Below are 25,264 nucleotides of genomic sequence, written 5' to 3' on the forward strand. Positions count from 1 at the left end.
CACAACCACCTCCAGGCCATCCATGCGAAAAGACCGCGCTGTTTCGATCAAGCTTGAATTACGCCACCGTCTGAAGTGTGCTGCCACCGAACCACAGTAGCCGCGCACAGTAGCCGCGCTGTGCTTCGAGAAGCCTCAGCTTGTCATCGCTGCTATCTTTGATGGATGGACTAACATTGCTCGGGCCATTCATGTTGACGACGTTGATTGCTGCCCTGCCGCCTGACGGATGGCTGAAATGGATGACTTTCCTCTCGATACTTTGCAGTGCCCCTGGCGGTATCCTAGCCGCGATTGATTGTGGCACATGGCATCTTTGAGACTGCCGCTGCAACATTACGTACTTTGGTATCTCTGGCTGCCACATATCTATCATCCATTTTCAGAGTGGAAAGATATGATATCGTTGCCCCATTGCCATCTGGACCTGGTCATACCCCAGTCTGCATCTCGTGGCCATGTGCCGTTATGTCAAATGTTACCGCGCTGACATCTTGCCGTTGATGGAGCAAATCTCCAAAACTGACGATAGCCGGGCAGTACATTGCCCCTTGTCGAATCACACGTTTCAACATTATCTGTTCTCAGCACTGAGCGCGGTTGGACTATCACGAAATGATGCATGACAGATAGGATTCTCAAGATAACTCGATGAGCCGGAAGTTAACGGTGCGCAAGACGGACACCGATATCGTTTCGTAATTGATTACATGGATTATATCCGGGAGGCAATCTCATCGGTGACTTGATAGTACAAGATGAAACATCCGCTTGTACTCTCATACCTGCAGCTGCAATCTAGACGAACCACATGGAATATGCAAACCGCTGTATTCTATGCTTGTCCCAACAGAAGGCACACAACACCCACATTGGCAAAGTAATGAACCACAAGACACATCTATTACAACACTAGCCATCAGCAACTATGTATCAGATACCACACGGTCAAAGATATACAACACCTACAATAACCTAGCCCACATGCTCCACTGACCCAGTTTCCTCCTTCATCCCCGGACTATCCGTAGAGCTTTCGACATCAAATCCAGTGTGTCCCTTCTCCTTCACCTGCTCGGCCATCCTCCTGGCCACCGTCACAGGGTTCCCGCCCCGGGAAAAGATGTAGTCAATATCCTCCAGCCGAATGTTGCTCGTCTCCGGATAGAAAAAGTACACGGTAGGCACGAACAGCAAATTCGTAACCATGAATATCAAATAAGCCTTCCAGTGCAGCCTATTGATAATAACAGGCGTGATCATGACAATGGTAAAGTTCCAAAGCCAGTTGGAACTAACGCCAATAGCCGCGCCTCGGGTCCTCGCCTTGAGCGGCAGTATCTCAGACACATACACCCACGGCACGCAGTTGACGCTGCCCCCAAAGACGAGCATGTACACGAAGAAAAAGGCCACCGAGGCTGAGCCAAACGCCTTTTGGCGACTCGTCGTACCGTCGCCTGCCTGGGATAGCAGGGCCGAAATCATCAGCATGCTCAGCCCGAGGCCGAAACTCCCCCACATCATGGTCTTTCGGCGACCCATTCGATCGAGGGCCACGGTTGGGAGGATGGACCCGATGACGAACATGAGGTTGATGCAGCCACCGAGGATTTGGGCGAGTTGGGGCTCCATGCCGACGTTTTGCACAAGCACAGAGGGGATGTAGTAGACCACGAGGTTGATGCCGCCGACTTGGTTCATGAACTGCATGCCCCATGCCAGGAGGACTCTGTGCCTCGTGCGAACGTCGTCCTTTTTAAACATGGTCCAGAATGAGGCGCTCTGGTCTGCGCGTTTCTCGAGTTCCATGGCCCGAAGGATAGCTGCCCGCTTTCCACAATGTACGTGTCCGTAGGGTCCTTGTCGTACACGGCGCACAATACCTCCATTGCTTCCTCCTCGCGGCCGTGGTTGAACAGCCATCTTGGGGATTCGGGCAACGCAAAGACGAGGATGATGACACCTATTGCAAACACCATTTGGAACGCGATGGGTAGTCGCCATCCAATCGGGCCCCCGACGTAGCTCATGCCAAAGTCGAACCAGTATGCGACGACGATGCCGACACCAACAAAGAGCACTTCCGCGGACACAAGTCGGCCGCGGGACGATCGATCGCAGAGTTCAGCTTGGTATGGCGGCACGGTGGACGTCTTGAGACCGGTCCCGAAGCCGGTGACTACGCGGCCGATGACGAGATGGGGCACCGTGTAGGCGCTGGTTTGGAGTGTTGCTCCGATGATGACGAGGAACATGGCGAGCCATATTGTTCTTCGGCGGCCGAGAGCCTCGCCAACAAAGAAGTTGACTATCTGGTGGTGAGCATTGATGACCCTGGGATGAAGGTGTGATGTTGGTCAGGTTGGAGGGTGGTTCTTACTTATACAGCCGGTCAAACAGCCAAGATTGTAGCATGATACGATGATACCCGTCTGGGTATCAGTCGGATGATCGAATTGGTTGAGCCAATCTTGGTTCTGGAGGATGCCGCTAAAGACGCCTTGGTCGTAGCCAAAGAGTACAAACGCTACAAGACAGCATGTCGTGATGCCGAACTGCAGCGATTTGCCTCTACCGAGCCAGGTTCTCATTGTGTAGTTGTCAAATGAGACATGTATTCAACGTATGTTAATGGCTAACTCATAGACACCAGGTCTCGAAAGGTAGTGGCCACGAGATTATTGACCGTTGAAGGGAAGACGTTCGTGATGTGTTCTCTCACGTTGTTTCAAATATAAACGGGTTCGCATGCCTTTTAAGAACCTGTCCTGGATCATCGCTCTGCCAGCGAGCGGCCATGATGCCGGAAACATCGCAACAAACTTCCATTCTGTGGGGTAAATGCCAAGCTTGTGAGATGCTATTCTTCCCCCATGGGGTCTGGAAGTTACTCAAGTGGGCACTTTAATCTCAGTGGGGAACACAATGTTGTAGAATGCCGTCTTGCGCTCCAATTAGTGCTGTTTGCAGGCACTTGAAGAATAATGGATGACATCCCTCCGGTGTAGCCAAGGGGTGAAACGGTGATACTTGGTGATGGCGCTTAATCTTGCCTGTTTGGTGGATTCAGCAAACATGACTTGGCGACGGCACCAACGCCGGCATATCAATGTACCGGATTCACCAGCCCATTCGGCGTAATGAGTTCCACGCTTCAATCAATCAAGCTACCGACTTGGAGAGTAATTCTTGGCGCTTTCCTAGGGCGAGACCGTATTAGCCTGTCCAAATTGGAAGTTCTTCCCCCTCAACGGTTCAAACAAGCACAATGACTGCCGATGCCGCAGTGTCCATGTCTACGGTCACAATCTGACAGATAAGCAGCCATAAATGAAGACATTAAATATGACAGCAAACTTGTAACTTGAAATGTTCTCGGTGTCGATGCAAAATAAAGTCGCAATGGCCACTACCACCACAAGTTCCACAGCCATATCTGGCACGATAATGTCCGATCTAACCAATGCCAAGGACCTCCAACCAAATCCGGCTCTTGTTGCAACGGCAGACCATCAAATTAAGCTCGAAACGGCGCCAATCAACGACCCAGGGCCAGACGATGTCCTCCTACATGTACGAGCGACGGGCATATGCGGCTCAGACATTCACTTCTGGCGGCATGGCAAGATTGGCGAGATATCTTTCGACGGGGACTGCATCCTTGGACATGAGTCTGCGGCGGTGGTCTTGAAAACCGGATCCAACGTTAAACACGTTAAAAATGGTAGGATTCCCCTGATTTTATCAGATGACTGGTTGAACACATCTGACCCTCCGTGTTAGGTGACCGAGTTGCCATCGAGCCAGGCGTCTCCTGCGGCCGCTGCTTTCTCTGCATCGACGGACGATATAATCTCTGCAAAGACGTAGCATTCTCAGGCGCCTACCCTCACCATGGCACCATCCAGCGATATAAAGTTCATCCCGCGAGCCATGCCCACAAACTACCCCCCAATATCAGCTTCCAGACCGCAGCGCTAATAGAACCGCTGTCCGTGGCGATGCACGCCCTTCGCACGAGTCCCATCGCAGTAGGCACGCCGGTCGCCGTCCTTGGAGCGGGACCAATTGGTTTGCTCACCATGGTCGTGGCCAGAGCTTCTGGCGCGTATCCCATCGTCATTACGGATGTCGACCAGGCGAGGTTGGACTTTGCGAGGGAGTTCGAACCTCATTGCAGGACGTACCGTGTAGAGAAGGGCCTGTCGCCAGAGCAATGTGCAGTGGGGATTCGAAGGCTGTTCGAGAAGCAGGACTGGGATGGGCGCCAGACGACGGAGTATGATATGCCGCAGGTTGTGTTGGAGTGTACGGGCATGGAGTCGTCGATTTGTACGGCTGCGTATACTGCCAGACGGGGCGGTGTTGTGAATGTCGTGGGTGTGTCTTCAAAGGCAAGCATTGATGGTGTTCCGTTTATGCATATGTCCATGGCGGAGATTAGGTTGCTTTTTATTAATCGGTATCACGATACGTGGCCGGCGGCGGTGAGGGCACTGGAGGGAGGGTTGATAGATTCGAGTAAGTTGGATCTCATGGTGACGCATAGGTTCAAGTTGGAGGATGCTGAGGAGGCTATGAAACTTGTGGGAAGAGTGACGAAAGCTAGTGATGGGAAAGCTGTTATCAAGGTACAGATTGTGGATGAGTGAACGAAATAAGTCAAGATATGTGTATACCACGAACGCTACATACATCTATGCTCTATTTCTTGAAATGGGAGAAACCACAGTCACCTAACAACCGTTTGCAACTGTCCCATTCGTTCCATTCACTCCATTCACCCTACCCTCTCTCTCCTCAGCCATCGCCATGTCCCCATCCCCCAGCCGTTTCACAACATCACTCCTCGTAGCCCTCCTATACAACTCCTCATCAATCCTCCCCAACTGGCTCTCCCCCGCCCTCCCCGAAAGCCCATACAACTCCTGAAAAGACATGATGAGCGGCCTCCACAAATCAGGATCAATCCTATTCGCATACCCCTTCATCCTAATCCCATCCACGACATGCACCCTCACCACCTGCAACTCCAAAGCAACAAGCACGCCCTTCCGATCCGGCACATCCTCCATCATATCATGCGTGCCCGCAAGCTCGCACTCCATCTGCACAGGACACTCCCTTATCCTGGGGGGACGCACAAAATCCGCCGGCTGGGGCGTGAGGCCCGCACACGTCCACTTGTCCTTGACGAAGCGGTAGCCGCGGGCGAGTTTGCTCGAGGACGGGCGCTCCGTCCCCGTGGTGGTAGATAGGGCGTTTACGGGGCGTGTCATGGTTTCATCTGGGAGGTTTACGACGCATTGTTTCGTGCGTAGGATGTTCTGGGGGGTTTTGCTGGCTGCGCCGAAGCCCAGGATGCAGCGGTGGCCGAGCCAGAAGACGGAGGAGATGGCGCAGATGTTGTGTGATGTGTCTTCGTTTTCGGACGTGATGAGGAGGACGGGCGTGCCGAAGTAGAGGATGGCGGGTGAGATGATGGAGTGTGTCATGGTGTACGAGATGGGTTTGGGGACGGTGATCTGGAATTCTGATGTGCTGAGTCTTTTGGGGGTTTGTTGCGAATAGTCACGATACGAGAGTTTGGGGGGGTTTGTTGCGAGTAAGCGTGATACAAAACACGTTTGGAACCGATGGGTCTGTACTTGATTTATAATTGTTTGAACGGCTGTGTTTGTTGAGAGGCAGACATGATGCGAGTTGTGTTGCTCTTGATGTTGAAGCCCCCGCAAGTCGGGCTAAGATTGCTCGAAGCCGTTATGGTTAGCAATATGTGGATTGGGAAAGCAAAAGAGCGTCATGGTTCAATTGTAACCTTTATTCCGCCAGTGTCTTTCTATTCTAATAGTGTACGATATGAACCCTAGTTATACCAGTAACCCTGTTCTGGTGTCCATTCTAACAACAACAACAAAAAAAAAAAAAATGCGTCAAACCGTTATGTGTACTGATTAACACCACACCAGTTGTGCGGGTAATGCAGCAAAAAAAAAAAAAAACACTGAGAACACACCAGCAGGGGCAAAAGGAAATAATGTAACCTTGAAGATAGGTATGCAAATAAAATAGAAGCGTCTGCTCGGAAAGACGCACTTTTGGATATCAATAAAACGTGCCCCTCAGTGGTCCTCAACATCCTCGTCTCTCCCAGGGTACATAATGTCTTGTGTGATGACGGCCTTGATGTTGAAAAACAAGACAAAGAAGTACATGAGGCCCAGAATAACGCTTAGCGCGGTAGCCACCCACTTCACTCCATCGTTATTTAGTTCATTGGCAATGGATATCGTTGCAAGAATGAAGCCCACGTTGGGGAAGATCATAGCCCACCAGCCGAGATGGAAGTACTTAGGCACGGCCTGGACAACAGCGACGGTAGCAATGCCAAACCACCAAAAACTGACGGACCAGAGGAAAATAGCACTGATGAGGGCCATGGTCCGAATAGTAGTCAGATCAACAGGCATGCCGACCTTGTCCGTGCTGGCAACCGAGGGAATTCCCTTGGCCATGCCGATGAGCGCCAAGGCTGTGAATGCCGGCGGCCCCACACACATGAACAGTCCGGGCCGATGTTCCCGATTTGGCAATCCAGCTTGCATGAGACGACCGACCATGTGTGCGTACATCAGGACGGCGACGGCGAAGCCCAGTCCCTGACATGACAGGCCGGCGACGATGATGGGCACTGCTGCCGCGGCGGGCTGCGTCTCGGCGATGACGGATGCGATTGTCCCCGTCAGCATGATGGGGAAGATGGGCAGAATCCACGTCGGCATCATCGTCTGCAGTCCGAAGCTGTGGGCCGCAAAGACGAAGCTGTATTGTCCGATGGCGAGAATCAAAGTGACAATCATGTAGCCGAAAAATGCGCCCTGCACAGCCCATACAAGTCCCGGATCGTTTTTGGGTATGGCGTAGCGGTCTGAGCTTGTGATGAGAGTGGCCGTGGCGAGGAAGAACGTTGGTACGAAGAACCCTTCTCGAGGGTGCTTGAGCGAGGCCGACATGTCGCCCGAGTGGATGAGGAACCGGGCGATGAGCAATGTCGATACAATGGCGAAGATGAAGAGATTAACAACGTATATCACCATGCCTATTGACTTTAGGCCAGGAAACTGGTGGGGCTGCGCAAAGATGAGCAGCGAGAGACCTCCCGTTGCCATGGGCAGCGTGTACCATGCCCAGGTAAAGTGGTGCAAGCGTTGTTTGAATCCAAGTTTAGGTCGGTTGGGGTCGTAGATGTCGATGCCTCCGTGGCCATGGCCGTGGCCGTGGCCGTGGTCGTCGGGTTTGCCCTTTTCAAAACCGCCGTCGATGGTGGGAGTGCTCGCCGTGCTGTTGAACTCTTGCTTTGTTTGGAGGGCGGCGGGATAGGCACTCTCCATGTCCGCCTTCAGAGGGGGAACGCCGCGAAATGAGTCCATGGTTGTGCGTCTGGTCCATCTGCCTGTGTTTGCCCAGCTCTTGACCCGCGGTTTATCGTATACCGAAGACATGTTTTGCTGTGAATGTCGGAGAGCGGCGTTAAATGGGAACGGTGCTCAAAGGATCGGAATAATCAAAGGCTATAAAGACGACATGTGATGGTTGCTTTTGGAGAACAAAAAGGAGATGAGCCAACAAAGCAGTGATGAAGAAAATCGATGCAGACAAGAGAAGACAAGGAAAAGAGAAGTAGGAAAAGGTAATGAATGCTTGTTATGACCGATGGTTCATAGCTAATCAACCAGTGTGTTCAGTCGAGACAAAACAAAACAGGTATTTGCTTTCCTTTTCTCTTCTTCACAGCCAGCCGTGGAGAGCGGATAGGGTACGGTCGTGGACTGTGGAAGAAAGGCTACCCCCACGCCCGGTGATGTGCAGACTTTCTTTCTTATAAATGAGGTTTGGGCATGAACACTTCTGAAGGGGGAGACGTAGACGTAGAAGAACAGACTGTTTAAAAAAAAAAGGAGCAGCCGGCCCGTGTCCCAACCGTCCAAGGACCCCTGTGCAGCCGAGATGTTGCATGCAAGAGGCGATGCGATGGTACGGAGGAGTTTGTCAGTACGGAGTGGCCACCCTGGTTGAAAATAAAACATCGAGTGTTGTATTCTTGTGCTATTTCCATTCTCTGATGTAGGTACCCATACGCGAAAGACGTCTTGATGTCTCAACATGGTGGAGTTGGGCTTCTCTGGCCAGGGGAGCCACGAACAACTGGCGCCAAGACCCTGTGATAAGGACCAGCTCATGGAAATACCTTGGCTTGGTGCAATAAATGACGATGATCCTTCTTGGTATCAGGGCCAAGCAACGGTGATTTACCACTGCCGACATGTAGGTAGCCTCGATTGGCTCGGCACGTAACTGGTAATTAGACCATTCCACCATGGCGGGTCGTTGATGGTTGATGGGACGTGAGTCTTGAGGGGCGGTGGAAATGGGAGACAAGGATTTCAGCGACCGTGCAACAAGTATTCTTGGTGTTTTTTCTCTTTCTTTCAATGTTCTTCTGTATTCATTTCGACTACTGAGGTACATGAGGAGGAACTACGTGGCATATAGAAAGACGAGTCCGCACCCCGAGGCGCAAGGAAAGAGAGGAAAACATCAGGCGGATTATTCCCAATACTTGACGCCTGCGACTTACACAGCCTCTAACCGCCAAGGAAAAAGCGCCTAGCGTGGCTCGAGTGTCTGGCAAGTCAAGCGGCTAAATCAAATGAACCAGACCAGGCGCCATGGAAGCCTGTTCCTCGCCAACTTGAAGGGACAGGGCCATCCCTTATCGTGCTGGAAAGTCCCGTCTTGGGAGTCTTATCAGAGTCTATGCGCTTTCTTGGCGAAGGGGCGTAGGCTAGATACCATACACCAAAGGTCAAGTACAGCACGCGTTGTAACACTACCGGCGTCCCAACCGGAGCATCAGGACGTGAATCGGACTCGACCTGTCGGCGATGGAACACTAGTGGTTATGAGTCTCGCGCATCAACTTCGGAAATGGCCTGCAAACTTCAAACAAAGAGGTGTGCCTATCACGGATCACGGCGGAGCCAGATGGCCCCCAATCTGCATGTTTGATCCGCTGTCCGGAGCCTATCGAGGAATTGATTGCCGTTCCGACATGTGGGTCACGCTCTACGGTAGTGTAGTCTGTTTCTAAAGTAGTCTGGTATTGTAGATGTGTTCTCCCGGAAAGATCAATTGATGGGCTGCCCTTCAGGGTTGCGTGTCCAAGTAGATGGCGGTGCAACTTGCGCGTCACCGAGTACGACACGACGATCAAGTGGACCAACTTATTGGGCCTCAAAGAAGCATACTGCCCTTAACCCTTTTGACGGCCAAGAGTCCATGACTGTCAACTACGACTCTACAATCATCAAATCCACCATCTGGTGGCTTCTGGTGGCTTCACAGCCACTGGTAACACCGCGTGGAATATCCGCCACTGCCGCCAAGCCGCCGCCCAGGGACGACAAAAGTTCACTTCTGGCCCGGGCTCTGTAGATCAAGGTCCCAGTTAATAGCCATAAAGCAGGGACAGGCACAAATGGCCGGGAAGGGGGGGAGTGTGATTGAGTGAGCAAAATCTGCCAAGACCATCATGCGAGATGCAACTTTCTCGGGACAAGCAATGCAATGTACACATAAACCTGATGTTGGGACGACAACAGGAACATGGGCATGTCTGTGCAGTCTTGACGATTAATACTCCGTACCAGACCCCCTGACAGGGCTTTATTAATAAACAAAACGCAAATACTCAACCGTAGCTGCATGTACCATCGCCCTTATCTGACGCTGATGCAATTGCGTCAAGTGCAACCAGACTTGCTTTGGCAAGGGGGAAGCCTACGACTAATGTTCCCTGTTGAGATGGGTCAAGTTAAAACGTGAACCCTGCTACAGTCAGATGGACTTTGCAGGCAAAACTGTGAATGTGTCGTTGGTGTTTTTTTATTCTTTCTTTTTTTTTCTTTTTCTCGGCCTGGCACCTTCAGATAAATGCAAAAACTCCGACTCTGTTGCTTGCTTGCATCTTGTTCATCGCTTGAGCCCATGTTCGAGGCGTGTCGGGACTGAGCAAGGACACTTCACATGTCTAGCAAGTCGCTAATGACGATCAAATACTTTGTCTCAGTTCGCCGACATGAGCATGTGAGTATCAATTGTAGACCACCTGCGATTCTGGAAGACTTTGTGCGCCTTCAATGTTGTCTCGCGCTGCGTTAAGGTTTGTTGCACATATATGCTTGACCATCAAGCTTCACGTAGTCTTTAACCTTGCTATTACACAAATACAGCCACAACAGTGTGCTTTTGCCCTCCGGAATGACACCCGGGACGATTCAGCAGATTCCTAAACGTAATCAGCAAAAGCAAGCCCATCGGAGCAATTTGTCCCAAACGCAAGATGCTCCGATTCAAACCCTCGGCCAAGCCTGCAACCAAAACCTCAGCGGACAACACTATCAACCACGTTCTTCCACAAGTCGTACCATTAAAGCTTCGCGGTGCCTTGATTAGAAATTCCTAAGCCAGAAAATTCCAAGATCCAACCCCCCCTGGCCCCCCCCCCCCCCCCCCCCCAAAAAAAAAAAAAAAAAGACAAAGCGCAAAACAAGCGTAAAAAGTGGCCCATCATAGGCCGATCTTATCTTCATGGACTATAATGGTCGCGGGTTTCAATGTTCGGACTTGCCCTTATCAGCAACCCTGCTTGAAACAACTACAAAGTTTCAATGCCCGGACATCTCCCCGTAGCCCAAAATAAGCTAAAACGACGTAAAAAGTGTTCACTAACCAAGCACGGTAGAATACGGGCCTGCTCAAATCTTGCTGTTCACTCTTTTTGCGAGATTCTCCGATGGGCACTGAAGCCTGAAGCAAGATGCCGGATGCCAGATGGGCCTTGAAACTTAATCTTGCACATTACCGATCTGTGGCGCATCGAGTGGCCACCCTCCATGGCCTCATCGTGGTGGGTTGCAGAACGGCTTGAATGGTCCTTGGCACCGGATCATAGCGTCCATTGGTGGCTTGAACGGATTGAATGAGACTTATCACAGCGTAAAGGCTCCGAATCTTGGGTTGGATCGATGTTCTGTTGAATGAACGGGTTTGCTTGCTTAGCTGCTTGGCCGCTTGGCTTGGACGTATGTGGCGTCCGGCAGTGTGAATTGTGCCATTTCGATATGACTTCCAACTGCAATGCATCTGCATGGACTTATGGGGTGCATGTAAAGAAGACGCCAGTGCTCCTGTTCGAGTCTAAATCCTCCGACATCGTTCACTTCCAGGGTTGCGTTGTGTGTCATGTTGTTATCCACTCATTGATGCTGCACCATTCCATTGCATTGCAACAGTCTGAGAGACAATGAAGGTTACAAGACTCGTCGGTGGTAGTTGATTGGCCCGTATCAGGTCTGACTTGCATGTTAGAAAAGATTGTATCATGTCTAAATTTATGTTTATATCCTGAAGTGCAGGGTCAAACTTGGAAGGCGTTGGATCCAGGCGCATGATATTCCCAGCACGGAGTAGACTGGTTAGAGCCGCGCTACAATCTCTTATAAAGGCAACATGAATGCATATCTGAGCGCAGCCGCAATGCATTGTTCTGTTGAGTCAATGGAAAGGGTCCATGAAGGCTATGCGCAAAGCGCATTTCCATTCGGGAGCTTGTGTCTAATGCTTTCAACCGCCAACTCGTAACAATTCTCATTTCAATGTCAGCATTTTGTAAATCTTAATCAGCACGACGCTTCCATGTATTCATTGTAAACTCACCATGCTTTGGCCATCATCCCTGCAGTCATGGGTATCATTTGTTCGGTCATGCCGTCAGCCGACATCTCCCGATCATGGCCTTTTGACGGCATCATTTTAAATGATGCAATGACCAGAATGCAAATGTTGACATCAACTTCCATTGTGTTTTCAAGATACTCCCATTGATTCAGGAGCAAGACCTATTATGCAGCGGTATGGCCGGTACACCTTGACTGATTCGTGAACAAGATCTATTGCAGAGTGGTATGGCGAAGTTTACACAATCATGAGCTGGCAGTCAAGCCAGCTCTCAGAACACGTGGTCGATAATACATGATACAACAGACAAACTGAGCATTGGCGGGGAATTCGTCAGCAAATCCCTCTCTCCCCTTTGGCCCCTGTGATCCCTTTGAGAACCAACCATCCGGCCAGGAGACGATGGAACCATCGTCCAAAGGACGTCTCAAGAAGTGTAGGTTTTTCATCCACGGGTCGCCACATCCATGTCTCATTGACAAATACAATCTTCCGCTCGACAGCCCATTTTTGATCCGAGTCCGCAGACGGTGCAGGCTCAATAGCAGCTAAAATTAAACCTCGAACAGACGGGCCCTTGTAAGACGGGGGAATGTCAATGAGAAGCTCAACCCGTTCCGAGCCCGTTGCTTCATCATTTGTAACAGAGGATACCTTGTATACACCATTGACAATATCGCCGAGTTTGAAAGATAAGTTGTCAATCCATTCGGGGTCGAAGCTGCCTTTATTCAGCGGCTCTGAGATTGCACGACGTATAATAGTTGCCTGAGGAGTCCGGCTGAAGGCTTTGTGCATGGCTCTGCACACCTGCTGGAGCAGCCTTGACGGTTGGGTCGTAGAACCCGAGGGTGACGATTGTTCAGGAAGATAACCAAGGGATGAGGGTAACAACGGTTTCGAGATGACTTTCTCATACGCTACAACCCACCGAGACCGATCGTTGGCGATTTCATCAGGCAGACTGTGCGGTTCCACTGGATGTGACGTCCCTGGAGCAGAAGATTCATCGCGACTGGGAAGTGTACCAGATACCGAGGTAGTGTTTCGATACACTGACCAGCTAGTGTAGAAGACGTAAGCCACGGGGATAACAACGGGTAGCAGCACCAATGTTGTGGTTGCGGTTGGGCGGTTGGCCGAAAGCGTCTCTAGTGAGATCCCCAAAGAACGCATCATGCAGGTTGGACTAGTTGGAGGGGAGTGAAGTGGTGGAACCGCACGACGACTTCTCTTTGATGATCAGTGTGGGCTCCAATCTGCAATGAACAGCAGGGTATGAAGCTAAGGTCGAGGGACGCGTGTGTGGAATGCGTTCTGAGGATTTGCAACAGCCTTGATCGTGTGGGCCGCCAATATCGGAGGGTGCATGTGTGCTTCTCAACTCAATAGTCTGCGACTTGGCAAGACTGGCGCTGGTGTGGCGATGAGCAGGATTCTTCCTGGCGAGTGTTTGGGCCGCGGCTGTAAAGTCTGGTGATGAATAATTAATTAAGGAAGCAAAAGTGCGAAAACACGGTGGCAGATTGAAGTTGGGTGGTTTGACCTATTCCCTGTCTGCCATCGGCGTTATGCTGAGACTTGAAAGGGGAAAGAGCAATGAACGCAGCAATTGGTTCAATTTTTTACTCCCGCTTCTTCTCGTACAATCAAGTATCTTGGCTCTCTTCTAACTCTGCCCTCCTCTAATTCTGCCAGCCAGCCTGCACCAGCCTGCACCAGACAAATCCATCAATATCGTCGGCGTTCTGGTTATAATGTAGGTTAGGTCGATTCCTAATGGCGCTCTTGGTATCTTCACTGTCGTCCGCTATCGCCACCATGCATGGCCAATGAGGTTACCGACCGTCGGCAAACAAAGAGCCAAGTCAAGTAGCCAAGTTGGCAACCCGTCAATCGGCCGAGCCAACTCGACTTTCATGGCATGTAGGCCAGCCTCCAAAGCTAAACCCCCCAATCAGCGAAGCCTTAACCTCGTCAAAGTCTGCACCCCCTTCCTACGCCCAGACGCTTATTTCGCACTACCCCACACCCGCACGAGGATCGGGTTGACCCAAACTGAGTTGGGCCACTTCCGCAAGCCAAATCAAGCCACGAAGGGGAAGCAAGCAATGACATGCTGCCTGAGTCTGGGCATGAGGGGACGATTTAGGATGATGTACAGCGGAACTGCTTCCTCCTCCCTGCACAGAGGTGACTGATATTGAGTGTGTGGGACACAGCATCGACCAGCCATCTTTCATCCCGTTGTCCGCAGTTGGCGCGATGCGGTTTGTTCTCGAATCAACGACCTAACTGTGGCGTCAACTCGCTTAACTTGTTGTTGGTGGTCGACGTCGATGTGCCTCGGTCGTGGCGTAGAGGTGACCACGCCGTTACTTGGCGGAGAGGTGCTCATTCCTTGCAACGAACAAGGGAGGATCTGTTCGCAGGTTTTCTACCCCATGGGGAAAACTAAACTCAACTGCCAAATGAGAAGCCAACCCCACGCTCAATGCCCTGTCTTTTAGTTCTGGGCTGGACGCCAGTCGATGTCTTGGATTAGAGTTGCAATGGCGTCTGACTTGGGATCGCGCTTGGTGTTGCACATGTCTTTTGTAGGCTCAGATATGATCGTCATGGCCACCCCCTCTTTGCTCCTTGGCCACTTCAACGGAACGGACCAGCTATAAGTGCCAGGCTGGCTGACACTTTGCTAAAATAAAGGGGGCCTGTTGTATGTTTGTATTGCGAACTTTCCCATTCCCCTTCTTTCATACCACGCCAAAAAGCGCGGGTGGTTGCTGCAAACCATGGGAGTACACCACATTGCCACTGGCGCCGATCGGCGGGATAGTGACAAGGAGACGGGCGCTTCAATTCATCACATTGAAAGGCATGAAGCGACGGACCCTACGTTATGGCAGTCTGTGAAGCGATACAGAAACGTGGTTTGGTGCTGTATCAGCTTGACTACAACTATTCTTCTCTATGGCTACGATTATGTCATTGTTGGAACGACGTCGGCTATGCCTAGCTTTCAGTGAGTTTGGAACCCATACAACACATACAATTTCGTCAATTACTGCAGGATGGAACACCTTTATGGCTAACCTGTATGATCAGACAAGACTTTGGACTTGAACTTGATGGACGTTGGATTCTGCCCTCCTTATGGTTGGGTCTGTGGACATTTGCGAGTCCAGGCGGCTCCATCCTTGGGGCCTTCTTCGGCGGTCAAATTCAGGATTGGATAGGCCGACGGGCTTCAATCGGCATCGGATCATTTTTATCTGCAATTGCAGTAGCCATATGCTACGTCTCCTACATTCCGGCTGATATTGATGCTCGACGCGGTGTCTTTTTGGCTGGCAAAGGGTTTCAGGGTCTTGCCATTGGCATTGTTACCACGACCACGCAGACATACATGTCCGAAGTTCTGCCCCCGAGTCTTCGAGGTCCGATCCTCGCCTTTTTCCCCATGTTCACCCTCCTTGGCCAACTCATTGGCGCGGCTGTTATTTTCGGCTGCATGAAATTGCCCAGAGGGTATGCCGTCTGCTTTGCCTCACAGTGGCCATTCTCTTTTGTGCCAATGATTGTGGCATTTTTCATCCCCGAGAGCCCGACATATCTTGTCCGAAAGAATAGAATGGCTCAAGCTCTCAATTGCCAGAAGCGTCTCGAGCCCGGAGACGGCGACGCGCAACAAACTATCGAAGTCATCCAGCGAAATATCGAACACGAACGGAAAATGACAAAGGCAACCTATATAGATTGCTTTAAACGCTCCAACTTGAAGAGAACATTAATTGTAATGTTCGCTGGATCTGTACCACAAATCTTTGGTCTCAGTTTGCTTGCAAAGGCTAGCTACTTTGCCCAAGTAGTTGGCATGTCGGCAAACAAGAGCGTGATTTTGTTGATCGTGGGCATAGTATGTGGTCTGGGGGCCAATACAGCCAGTATTTGGGTTCTTCACCACGTAGGTCGCCGCCGCCTTGTGCTGTATGGTCTACTTGGTGTAGCATTTTTATGGTTCACGATGGGAATCTCCGGCATCTGGGACAAGGAGCCAACGATCATGTTAGTACTTTCCTCTCCCATGAACCCCAAGCGTCCCTGTGATGAAATCTTATTGACTTGTGTGTTTAGATACACCGCCTTCAGTATGATAGCCATCATCGTTGTAGCCGGACTCAGTGTGTGGCCCGCATCGTATGCCGTAGGAGCGGAAACGTCGTCCTTGCACCTGCGAGGAAAGTCTCAGGGCATTGGATGGCTAACAGCAGGTGCCTCGGCGTCCATATTTGGCTTTTTTCTTCCCTATCTATACAACTCCGATGCAGCCAACCTGAGGTCCAAAATTGGGTTCATTTTTTCCGCCTTATGTGCTCTCTCGGCTGTTGTGTCATATTTCTACGTCCCGGAAATGAAGGGCCGCACACCTGCAGAGATTGATCGAATGTTTGAGGCCAAGGTACCAGCCAAGGACTTTGGGAATTGGACGCTGCCATCTTCGCACAGTTCTCAGATAGACGCGGATGAGAAGAGAGGAGAGGCATAAAGTTGCATGTTCTTCAGAAGCGACTCTATGGACGCAACTACGTCTTAGTGCATTTTTTGAGGCAGTAAGAATTTGATCCAAAGTGTGGGCAGTTCCGTGCATCGTGTTGGCAAAATAATTGTCATATCAGACTGAAGAGCAAGAGCAACTCTTGCAATGTTTTACGTCGACACTGAGTCTACCTACTCAGCAGGTTTGGTATCTGGTTTTCTATGCTTTCCATGCGTCCTCAAGCAAGCTCTCGATAGTTCTGGGAGACGAAGTCCGACCTCGAAATTCCTCCACAAGATCCAAGCCATTCTCCAACTTCTCAAAGTCAAAGGCTCCCAGAGCCACTCCAGCTTCTAGGTCCGCAATCAAACCCCTCAATTGTGGCAGTCCTTGGGGAAACCTATGCGGAAAGCGCTCGGCAATCGATACATTCTGTGGCAGAATGATGTTCTTGTGAGATAGAAGATCATCGATGGACTGATACTTTACATCGAGCTTTCGCCCAAGGCACTGTTCTGTCAGCCGTACGAGCTCATTAATACTCACGGTGCTCGCTGCTGTAGTCATGACGCGTGGCCATGTATCCAACTCCAGAGCCAGCGCAGCATATTTCGCTACATCTGTAGTGAATGACATGGACATTTTGGCAGAACCGTCTCCGGGAACTGCAGCAGCACCATTTTCAGGATCAATAAAGAAGCACAGCTCCCTCAAATGAGTCTGCACTTTGGGGATTCCGAAGTAATCCATGAACATGCCCGGATAAATGTATGAAAACTCGAGGGTTGTCTTCTCCAGTTCCCGGCGAGCAGCCAGGTGGAATCTCTTGTCTGGGTAGGGAAGGACATCGTCGCCAAGGTCATAGTCGACGTTGAACTCGGACGGGAGGAAGCGTTTCACGCTCGGCGCGCTGTCTGCTGCGCGGATCAATCGTAGCTGAGCATCACTGGCAGAGTCGTAGTGCAGGCTGAATGCGCAAATTACGACTTGGGTATTATGTTCTGTGAGTTGGTTGACGAGTTCGCTTTCCGATGAATAGTCGGTTTGGATGAACGGTGTGTATTGTTTGCCAGTGATGGGCGACGTCCGCTGCAGGACATTCTGGGGAGCCTGGATGTAGAAATATCAATACAAAGCTTTTGACTAGACAGCTAATAATCATTGAAAGTTGCGTTATGAATGGAGTACTTGCCTTTCGCGACATTACATAGACTTCATGCTTGCCAGTTTGCACTAACGCATCGGTGATGAGACTCCCCATGTCACCAAGGCCACCTGCCACTACAACAACAGGCATGGTGTTGAAAAATTATGATCCTTGATTGGTAGCTTACAACTTAATTAGCCGGACTGGATTTGAGCCCAATGCGAGTTGTCGTATTGGTGTGAAAGTTGACGCTGCAAATTGAACGGCAGATGGGTCGTGAAGATTGTATGCCAACACCCACGCTAGGTTCGTGAATGGTGCGTAAAGAAACATCCTTAAACAAAACGGCCGAAGAACTGCCAGTCCTAGTAGAAATCGGGTCAACTATCTACCGGTAGTATTTTGACTCTACAATGTCGTGTTCCTCGCGTTGAGTCATTGACAGGGCAGTTTTCACGCAGTGTAGGTTAAGTTCCGTGCATGTTGATCTTTGCTTGGTATGGACAACAGAGTCTGTGGGTTCCCGAATGGGTAGGCAGGACGTTGGATGAGCTTAGTTTCTATTATACTTTAAACTGTCATCAAGTACTTGAGTTGACAACTTCCCCAACCCTTCCAATTGTTCACTACCGATTGAGATCCGAGGAGGAACAACTCCCTGCTTAAATGCAATAGCAGCCAAGAATATTGAAAGGCGCCGGTTAAGGGCGGGGAAGCTAATCTGTCAGCCACAGCGGATATTACGTGTTAGCTTGTTTGAACCTCGTACCAACTCACAGCTTCATCATGTAAGACAGTTTCTCAGATACAGTCGACTTGCTGAGCAAAGTTGTTAGAGCGAGGACCCGCGATGCAATTTTCCAATGCCAAGATACTCGGCTTCACGTGTCACCATTTCCTCGACATCATGACGGAGTCCATTCGTGTGTTGGCGTCTTGTGCATGCGACCGACCATAACTGCATTGCTGGCTGGCAGTTATTGGCATATGAAGCGCGAGCAGGCCTCCCCGCGATGAGTGGTCTTGTGGACGACAGCTAGCGCCAATTGTTTGGACTAATATTCCAAAATGTCACCTTTCTTTGGATGCTGGGTGGCATGCTCGAGGTAGCTGGCTGGCTGGGGGTTTGAGACAGTTGGATTAGGCTAAAGTAGTGCGAACTTCTTCGATGGTCTTAGCCCCTTGTGAGGATCCTGGACTGGAAGCAAGTGAATGATATATTAAGGTCTTTTCATTTGTTGGGGGCCTTCACACCATGTATTTGATGACAGGGGACAGAGAGTGCAGTAGTGTTGAGTTGGGTTGCAACTCGATCTATAACCTGCAGCATTCGGGGGTTTAATCAGTTCCTCCACGTTATCACGAGAATGGACTAATAATGTCAGATGAGAGGTTTGTCAAGTTGATCGGAATTTTCGTATGTGGAACTCTGCTTGTTGACGTCGAGTCTGCAACTTAGGTCCTAGCTCATAGCACGAGATTCAATATGATCCGAAAGGAACCGGCAATCCTTCAATCTAACATACCCTCCTCATATCCTTGGCCGGGAATAGTTCAGTCACAGATCATCAGAGCCCAAGACTTTTTGGGCGTCGTTGTTGTCGATCCGACGTTCCCCGGCAATCCATCAAGACTCAGCAGAAACAACAACAGCAAAATATAATACACAAGTATTGACTCCATTCAGGCTATGGAGACACCCGCACAAGAATGGATGTCCTTGCGACAGGGCACAAGAATCCCGCCGAAGACATTCCGCCAAGCGCAAAGACAAGCTTCTTTAGTGGCTTCACCCAAAACGCGAGAATCTCAAAGTTTCCGATCAAGGGCTGTACTCCACGGCCAGAGGAGATTCCTCGTCCCTGTCTCGTAGCTACTCGATGCTTGCCGCCGAGACTCCCCGTCTGCACCCCATGGGGAACCAACTTAGTCTCGGCTTCAACCCGGGACTTTTATGCATGTTGTGCAGCAACCATTCTATTCTTCCTGTATTACTGGCTGGACTTGGTGCTGAATTCTTCCTTGGGGAAGCTCGATATATCTTTACTGGGATTACGTCTGGGACTTGGGAGTTTGGTTCCCAACCACATGACTGCTCACAAGATGATAGGTCCTTGATACAAGATTCCTGTTGGATGTGTCGCTTTTGCGTAATCATGGCTTTTAAAACACCAATAGGGTATTATTGTAGGTTTTGTAGTTCTAATTAGAGTGCGGACCACGTTGCGGGTATTCTGCGACAAAAATACATTTATCCCCAAAAGTATGATAACAAAGGAGTAAACCTAAATGATGCAAATTATAGCCCATTTGTTTTAACTATATATATCCCTGGTGAATTCCGTCCATCTTTGCTCTTTTTGATACACATCGTGTCGCTCTCCCACACACCCTTGTTGATTATCAAGAGCTTCAACTTCGTATATTCGTTGTTCAACACCATGGTGTCCACGCAATATAAGTTGGCCGTTGCCTTCATCTCAGCCCTCCTTCCGGGCTCTCTCGCACAGTTATTCACAGTCAACTGTGCGCCGTTGACGTTCTACCGTGGAGATCCCATCATCTTCCCTGGCGTCATCTCGCCTCATGTGCATGCTATTGTTGGCGGCACCAGGTTTGCTCTTAGCTTGACCAACGAACAGGCTGCCAATGCCAAGGCTACAACTTGTGACAAGTCTCTTGATAAGAGCAACTACTGGCAGCCTCAGCTGTACCATCAGAGACGAGATGGAAAGTTTGAAATGGTAGAGATGCAGGGTATTGTGAGTGCCGCTCTCATCATGTGCTAGGAACTTAGTAGTTTCGATACTAATATGTATACCTTGTCCAGGCTGCCTATTACATTGCTCGAGCTTGTGACTACGCTCCTGGTAGGCAGAACTGCGATGGTGCTCCTCATGCCAAGGCTCCGCCAAAGGGACTTCGCATGGTTGTTGGAAATCCAACGCTCAGGTACGGACCTGGTGACCTGTCTCGATATTGCAACGCTGACTTCTGACTGTGGAACAGGACTTACAACCAGTCAAACCCTGAGCAGAGAGCTATTTCACACGTTTGCTTGGGCGCCAACTCCGGAGATACGCCACACTTGCCAACGAAGCAGTGCGATCGAATGAGGGCTGAGACCTTCTTCCCTTCTTGCTGGAACGGGAGAGACTTGGACAGCAGCGATCACAAGAGCCATGTAAGTGGGATCATGTCATTGTACTTCCTGTCTTGTTTAACTGTGGCGCAAAGCTGACTAGAAGCTCGTGGTAGGTCGCCTTCCCTGCTATTGGAGATTACAACACTGGCGTTTGCCCGCAGTCACACCCCATCGCCATCCTTTCGGTGTTTTTCGAATTCTTCTACAACACTGGGGCGGTTAAAGACTTTAATCGCTGGGTCTGGGCTATGGGTGACCCGACTGGCTACGGTCTCCATGGCGACTTTCTCAACGGCTGGGCGGACCAAGGTGCTCTTGATCGCGCCATTGATACTTGCACTGGTCCCAATGGTGTTAATGACGCCGGATGCAGCTTGAATGTTGGCCCCGATGGTCCTGGACATGCTAGCCCTCAACCAGTTGAGGTTGCGCCTCCCAAGGAGGAGATTGGCTTTAACGGACCGCTTGATACGTTGCCAGGTAACAATCCTGTTACGGGACAGCCAGTTCAGGGGTAAAACTTTGTAGCACGGGAAGCGGTTGTTGCGATCTTGGAGCGCGTGCATTACAAGCGTCTAGTTGGTCTAGCATTGCGAAATTGATCAGAATGACTATTGCTTACGTCTACTGCGTCGTGTGTCGATGAACCTAGAGTTTCCTGGCTACCCAAAACTGAGCATTGTACGCATTCTTGGTCAAGGCCATGTGATCAAAGCTGTAAACAGCCTCTATACTCCGCACCGTCTGTTCCGAATAGGTTGGAGTACCACAAACTGCGTCAGTCTCTAGAAATTGGAAGCCCATTGCTTCTGTGACGGTGAGGATGTCTTCCAGGCTGAGCTGCACAAAGGGTCTAGTGCCGTAGAGCAGCGGACCAAGATTGATCCAAACACCTCCTTTCCTGAGCACATCCTTGATGGTGTCGAAATATGACATGAGGTTTCTTGCCGTGTCGATGAAGAAGTAGGTTAGGACTGCATCATAGTGCTCTGACTGATGTTTGAACTCGGTGGTGAAGTCACCTTCAACCATGACGACTCTGGATGGGCTGAAAGATACATCTGGGAAGCGTACCGCGCGATTCATGTTGTCGCCTGTTGCGTGATGTGACCAGCCATCAACAAAGGGGTGAACAGATTGTGAGAGTGGCGTTGTTTGGGTTTCAAGAAACCTATATATCACATTCATGTACATGGACCACTCGTTGACGGTGACTTCGAACCCTGTACAAGAATTAGAATATGCAACAGAATTCCCATGGTAGTAAGACGAACCACCAAGGTGACCGATTTCGTGACCCAGCCTGCCTAGACCTGCGCCGGGTAGTAATATACGAACATCTTCTTGCAGGCGATTTCGATCTGGATACAGCTGTTCCAGTGTATTACTGAGGCATGCAAATGTGGTATTCCTTTCATTAAGTCCCTCACTCGTCCAGTCACGAACAATGTGCTTTAGAGACTGGGAAATGGATACTTTGTCCGCATGTCTTCCCTCAGCTTCTCTTTCGCGTATATGATCCTGTAGTTCTTTCATTCCAATATTGTAGAAGCTTAGCGCAGCTTGGACAATATCATCGCATACATGTTGATTCGTGGCGAGCTTTTGCTCAACTTGCTTAAACTTAGAGGAATAGCCCAGGTGTTTCTCGAGCAGCTGTTGATCCAAGTCCTTGTTATTAACACTTTCTCAGGAAACTCGTGACAGAGTATTCGTTACTCACTTGCTTCTGGGGTCTGGATACATGCTTGTAAAGACCCCTAAGCCGATCTATGTCCGCCCTCTGGAGTTCGTAATATTTGGAAAACCCGTAAAGTGCGTCAAGAAGCCGATAGCGAGGATGATTTGGCGACCATGTTCCATAGTCCCGGGAAAGCGTTGACAACAGTCTTTCTCTCTCGACGTCGTTTTTCGTCGCCTCGGCAGTTTGAATCTGCTGCTCGAATGTGACCTCTAAATTGTGTATTTCCACCAGAGTTTCTTCCGGCTGGACACGAATGGCATGAGCCAATAATCTCCAGGCAATTGTATGGTGGAAGGGGTGTGACAAACCAAGAAGGTTTCTGACGAGTTGCTTGGGCTGTCGACGATTTCGGCCTTCCCGCCTTCAGCTGCGAGACTTGAGCTTGGGTATCCCAGTATTCCGAGTACCAGTGGAGAGAATACCACCTTCCTGAACAAGGAGGTCCTCATGTCGTATTGCAGGACATATGTGATTTATCTTAGCTTATGAACGACAGAAGGGCTGCTTAGAGCTGTTGTAAACTTTTTGTTTCGTCACTTGAGATATCTGAAAGCCAATGCATTTTCCGCTGGTTGTGGGAGGACCTTGATGGTTCATGTTGGCATTGGTCTTGGCATGCAACGCCACAATCATGATCGCAACTGACGCATTTTGGCGTCTTGATCTCCGCAAGTGGGAGTTCTCATAAGCTTAATTCAGTTAAATCTTATTTCTAAACAACCGAAATAATGCTCAGCAGGGGATTGTAAACGCAGCAGGTCTCAAGAACTCACATGCTTACTAGGATTTAACTATAGATGCCAAATCAGGGTTTCTCTGACTTTAAGAAAGTCTATTATGTTTTTATTAGTGCAGGTGAGACAAACAAGAGTGCTATAATCTTATGAAAAGACATTTGGAGTTATATGTCTAGATTGGAACGCATATGTTTGCCTCGTCGTCCAGCCAGCTCACGCATCGGCCGATCTTGGCAGTAGGGGAACACCCTGGCGACGTGATTGACATCTGGTTCGATTATTAGGTTAGTTACGCTCAATGAGGAAGCTTAACATATTCCAAACTTTCTTGATGCCTCCATAATATCTTGCCGGGTGGATTTATGGGCATTATAGACATAGATATGATCCACTATGGTTCTCACATGCCCTAATAGGAACAGCCTGCAGCAGTACCATATTGTCTTGAGAACATCGCGGGAAATATAAAACCCATGATTCAGCGCTGCCGCTGGTTTCCGTACTTAACACTTTGCAATTTCAACTTGACGCTGACACAGTGCTGTCAGGGTAGCCATGCTTTCCATCAAGAAACTCGCACTAATCTTAGTAGCAACAACACCACTTGGCAATGGCTCACCTGTGGCTTACACCAATGGTGCTGGTGCTATCCTGGGAAAGTATATTGTTACACTAAAAGACGGTATTAGCACCAATGACTTTAATACTCATGTGAACTGGGTGCGAATTGCTCATGAGCACAGCCTCGGCCGCAGACAACTTGGATTTTCCGGGGTTGAGAAAACGTACAGCGTAGGAACCTTCAATGCCTACGCTGGCCACTTTGACGACGAAACTCTGGAGAGAATCAAAAGCAGCGCTGATGTAAGTTCCCTGTAAAGCAGGTGGCGGTTATAACACCCTCTTCCCTAGAATTGAGAACTAAATTGAGTAATTGAAGGTTGCGGATATTGAGCAACAGGCCCTGTTTTACCCCCATGGGTGGGCTGTTCAGAAGAATGTGACGCATGGTCTTGCCACGATTTCGCATAGGGAGCCCGGATCAAACGAATATGTATATGACGAGAGTGCCGGTGCCGGAACTACTGTATATGTTGTCGACAGTGGTATTCAGCTCGATCATCCAGAATTTGAGGGCCGCGCCACGCACGGATTCAATGCAATGCAAACAGTGCCTGATGACGATGTAATGGGACACGGCACCCACGTCGCTGGGATCGTTGGTAGCAAGACATTTGGTGTTGCTAAGAAGACGAAGCTGGTGAGCGTCAAGATATTCCATGACTCAGGCTCTACAACCCAGATCATTTTGGACGCGATTGAGTGGACTATTAAGGATATTACTGCCAAAGCGATCCAGAACCGAGCTGTTATTAACATGTCCTTCGGTATGTATGACTTGGCTTTCTATCATATTGTCGCCTGGCGATGAATTAGGCCGGCTGATAGTATTATTGCTATAGGTGGTGCGGACTCTGCTGCGACAAATAAGATGATAAAAGCTGCATACGACGCAGGGATTCTGTGTGTTATCTCGGCTGGTAATGAGGGAAAGGATGCTAACCTTTCGTCCCCTGCCAACTCACCCCATGGCATCACGGTAGCAGCAGTTGATCTCAACTGGAGGTTATGGAAACACTCTAATTACGGTTCAGTCGTTCATGTTTTGGCTGCGGGCGAAGATGTCCTGTCTCTCTTCCCTACTAACAAGACTCTTCTCATGAACGGCACCTCGCAAGCGGCACCGCATGTTGCTGGCTTGGCTGCCTACCTGATTGCTGCTGAAAAGCCCAATTCCGCGAAGGAGCTCAAGGATCGCATAATATCTTTGGGGACGAGCGGCAAAGCCACCAATGTCCCGCCAGGCACCGTAAATTTGGTTGCCTTCAATGGTCGTGGAGACGGAATAAATGACAGGCCAAACGAAAAAGAAGTCAGCAAGGCTTAATTAGGCTAGTAGGGTTCAGTGATGATTACATACCCAATAGTATGTATTTCCCAGATATCCGATGCTAGAAGTTATAATTGCGCAATTCGACAAGATAGGCTTGGTGCGTGCCAGACAACTGCCGGGGATAAAGAGACTTGGCCTGTGCCACCAACACATCACAATGACTTTGGATAATCACAACTAGCTGATCTATCGATTTTA

The 25,264-nt window shown here is 49.8% G+C and overlaps 11 protein-coding genes across 11 annotated transcripts; 5 read left to right on the forward strand and 6 right to left on the reverse strand.

The window, feature by feature from the left end:
- Positions 1 to 975: 975 nt before the first annotated feature.
- Positions 976 to 2,594, reverse strand: VFPPC_01226 (hexose carrier protein; the record flags this gene model as incomplete). Its single annotated transcript, XM_022428217.1, has 3 exons — positions 976 to 1,833; positions 1,887 to 2,311; positions 2,384 to 2,594. The coding sequence occupies 3 exons, from the start codon at positions 2,592 to 2,594 to the stop codon at positions 976 to 978; spliced, it is 1,494 nt and encodes a 497-aa protein (XP_022284731.1).
- An 811-nt stretch (positions 2,595 to 3,405) lies between these two features.
- VFPPC_01227 (sorbitol dehydrogenase) lies at positions 3,406 to 4,655 on the forward strand (the record flags this gene model as incomplete). Its single annotated transcript, XM_018281091.1, has 2 exons — positions 3,406 to 3,727; positions 3,787 to 4,655. 2 exons carry the CDS (start codon positions 3,406 to 3,408, stop codon positions 4,653 to 4,655), a joined length of 1,191 nt encoding a protein of 396 aa, XP_018149619.1.
- An 84-nt stretch (positions 4,656 to 4,739) lies between these two features.
- VFPPC_13029 (flavin reductase domain-containing protein fmn-binding protein) lies at positions 4,740 to 5,498 on the reverse strand (the record flags this gene model as incomplete). The annotated part of the gene is made up of 1 exon (XM_018290806.1): positions 4,740 to 5,498. One exon carries the CDS (start codon positions 5,496 to 5,498, stop codon positions 4,740 to 4,742), a length of 759 nt encoding a protein of 252 aa, XP_018149620.1.
- Positions 5,499 to 6,125: 627 nt separating this feature from the next.
- Positions 6,126 to 7,433, reverse strand: VFPPC_01228 (malic acid transport protein; the record flags this gene model as incomplete). The annotated part of the gene is made up of 1 exon (XM_018281092.1): positions 6,126 to 7,433. One exon carries the CDS (start codon positions 7,431 to 7,433, stop codon positions 6,126 to 6,128), a length of 1,308 nt encoding a protein of 435 aa, XP_018149621.1.
- Positions 7,434 to 10,323: 2,890 nt separating this feature from the next.
- On the forward strand, positions 10,324 to 10,518 carry VFPPC_15320 (hypothetical protein; the record flags this gene model as incomplete). Its single annotated transcript, XM_018293073.1, has 1 exon — positions 10,324 to 10,518. One exon carries the CDS (start codon positions 10,324 to 10,326, stop codon positions 10,516 to 10,518), a length of 195 nt encoding a protein of 64 aa, XP_018149623.1.
- A 1,617-nt stretch (positions 10,519 to 12,135) lies between these two features.
- On the reverse strand, positions 12,136 to 12,978 carry VFPPC_01232 (hypothetical protein; the record flags this gene model as incomplete). Its single annotated transcript, XM_018281095.1, has 1 exon — positions 12,136 to 12,978. One exon carries the CDS (start codon positions 12,976 to 12,978, stop codon positions 12,136 to 12,138), a length of 843 nt encoding a protein of 280 aa, XP_018149625.1.
- Positions 12,979 to 14,594: 1,616 nt separating this feature from the next.
- On the forward strand, positions 14,595 to 16,348 carry VFPPC_01233 (proton myo-inositol cotransporter; the record flags this gene model as incomplete). The annotated part of the gene is made up of 3 exons (XM_018281096.1): positions 14,595 to 14,824; positions 14,908 to 15,867; positions 15,937 to 16,348. 3 exons carry the CDS (start codon positions 14,595 to 14,597, stop codon positions 16,346 to 16,348), a joined length of 1,602 nt encoding a protein of 533 aa, XP_018149626.1.
- A 210-nt stretch (positions 16,349 to 16,558) lies between these two features.
- Positions 16,559 to 17,636, reverse strand: VFPPC_01234 (hypothetical protein; the record flags this gene model as incomplete). Its single annotated transcript, XM_018281097.1, has 2 exons — positions 16,559 to 17,449; positions 17,547 to 17,636. The coding sequence occupies 2 exons, from the start codon at positions 17,634 to 17,636 to the stop codon at positions 16,559 to 16,561; spliced, it is 981 nt and encodes a 326-aa protein (XP_018149627.1).
- Positions 17,637 to 19,927: 2,291 nt separating this feature from the next.
- Positions 19,928 to 21,149, forward strand: VFPPC_13030 (WSC domain-containing protein; the record flags this gene model as incomplete). The annotated part of the gene is made up of 4 exons (XM_018290807.1): positions 19,928 to 20,248; positions 20,317 to 20,438; positions 20,496 to 20,670; positions 20,745 to 21,149. The coding sequence occupies 4 exons, from the start codon at positions 19,928 to 19,930 to the stop codon at positions 21,147 to 21,149; spliced, it is 1,023 nt and encodes a 340-aa protein (XP_018149628.1).
- Positions 21,150 to 21,279: 130 nt separating this feature from the next.
- Positions 21,280 to 22,824, reverse strand: VFPPC_01235 (hypothetical protein; the record flags this gene model as incomplete). The annotated part of the gene is made up of 3 exons (XM_018281098.1): positions 21,280 to 22,315; positions 22,359 to 22,584; positions 22,707 to 22,824. The coding sequence occupies 3 exons, from the start codon at positions 22,822 to 22,824 to the stop codon at positions 21,280 to 21,282; spliced, it is 1,380 nt and encodes a 459-aa protein (XP_018149629.1).
- Positions 22,825 to 23,667: 843 nt separating this feature from the next.
- On the forward strand, positions 23,668 to 25,060 carry VFPPC_01236 (Subtilisin-like serine protease PR1J; the record flags this gene model as incomplete). Its single annotated transcript, XM_018281099.1, has 3 exons — positions 23,668 to 23,976; positions 24,053 to 24,500; positions 24,576 to 25,060. 3 exons carry the CDS (start codon positions 23,668 to 23,670, stop codon positions 25,058 to 25,060), a joined length of 1,242 nt encoding a protein of 413 aa, XP_018149630.1.
- Between the last annotated feature and the right edge of the window lie 204 nt (positions 25,061 to 25,264).

This window comes from Pochonia chlamydosporia, chromosome 1 (genome assembly GCF_001653235.2).
Source record: "Pochonia chlamydosporia 170 chromosome 1, whole genome shotgun sequence".
Lineage (NCBI taxonomy): Eukaryota > Fungi > Ascomycota > Sordariomycetes > Hypocreales > Clavicipitaceae > Pochonia > Pochonia chlamydosporia.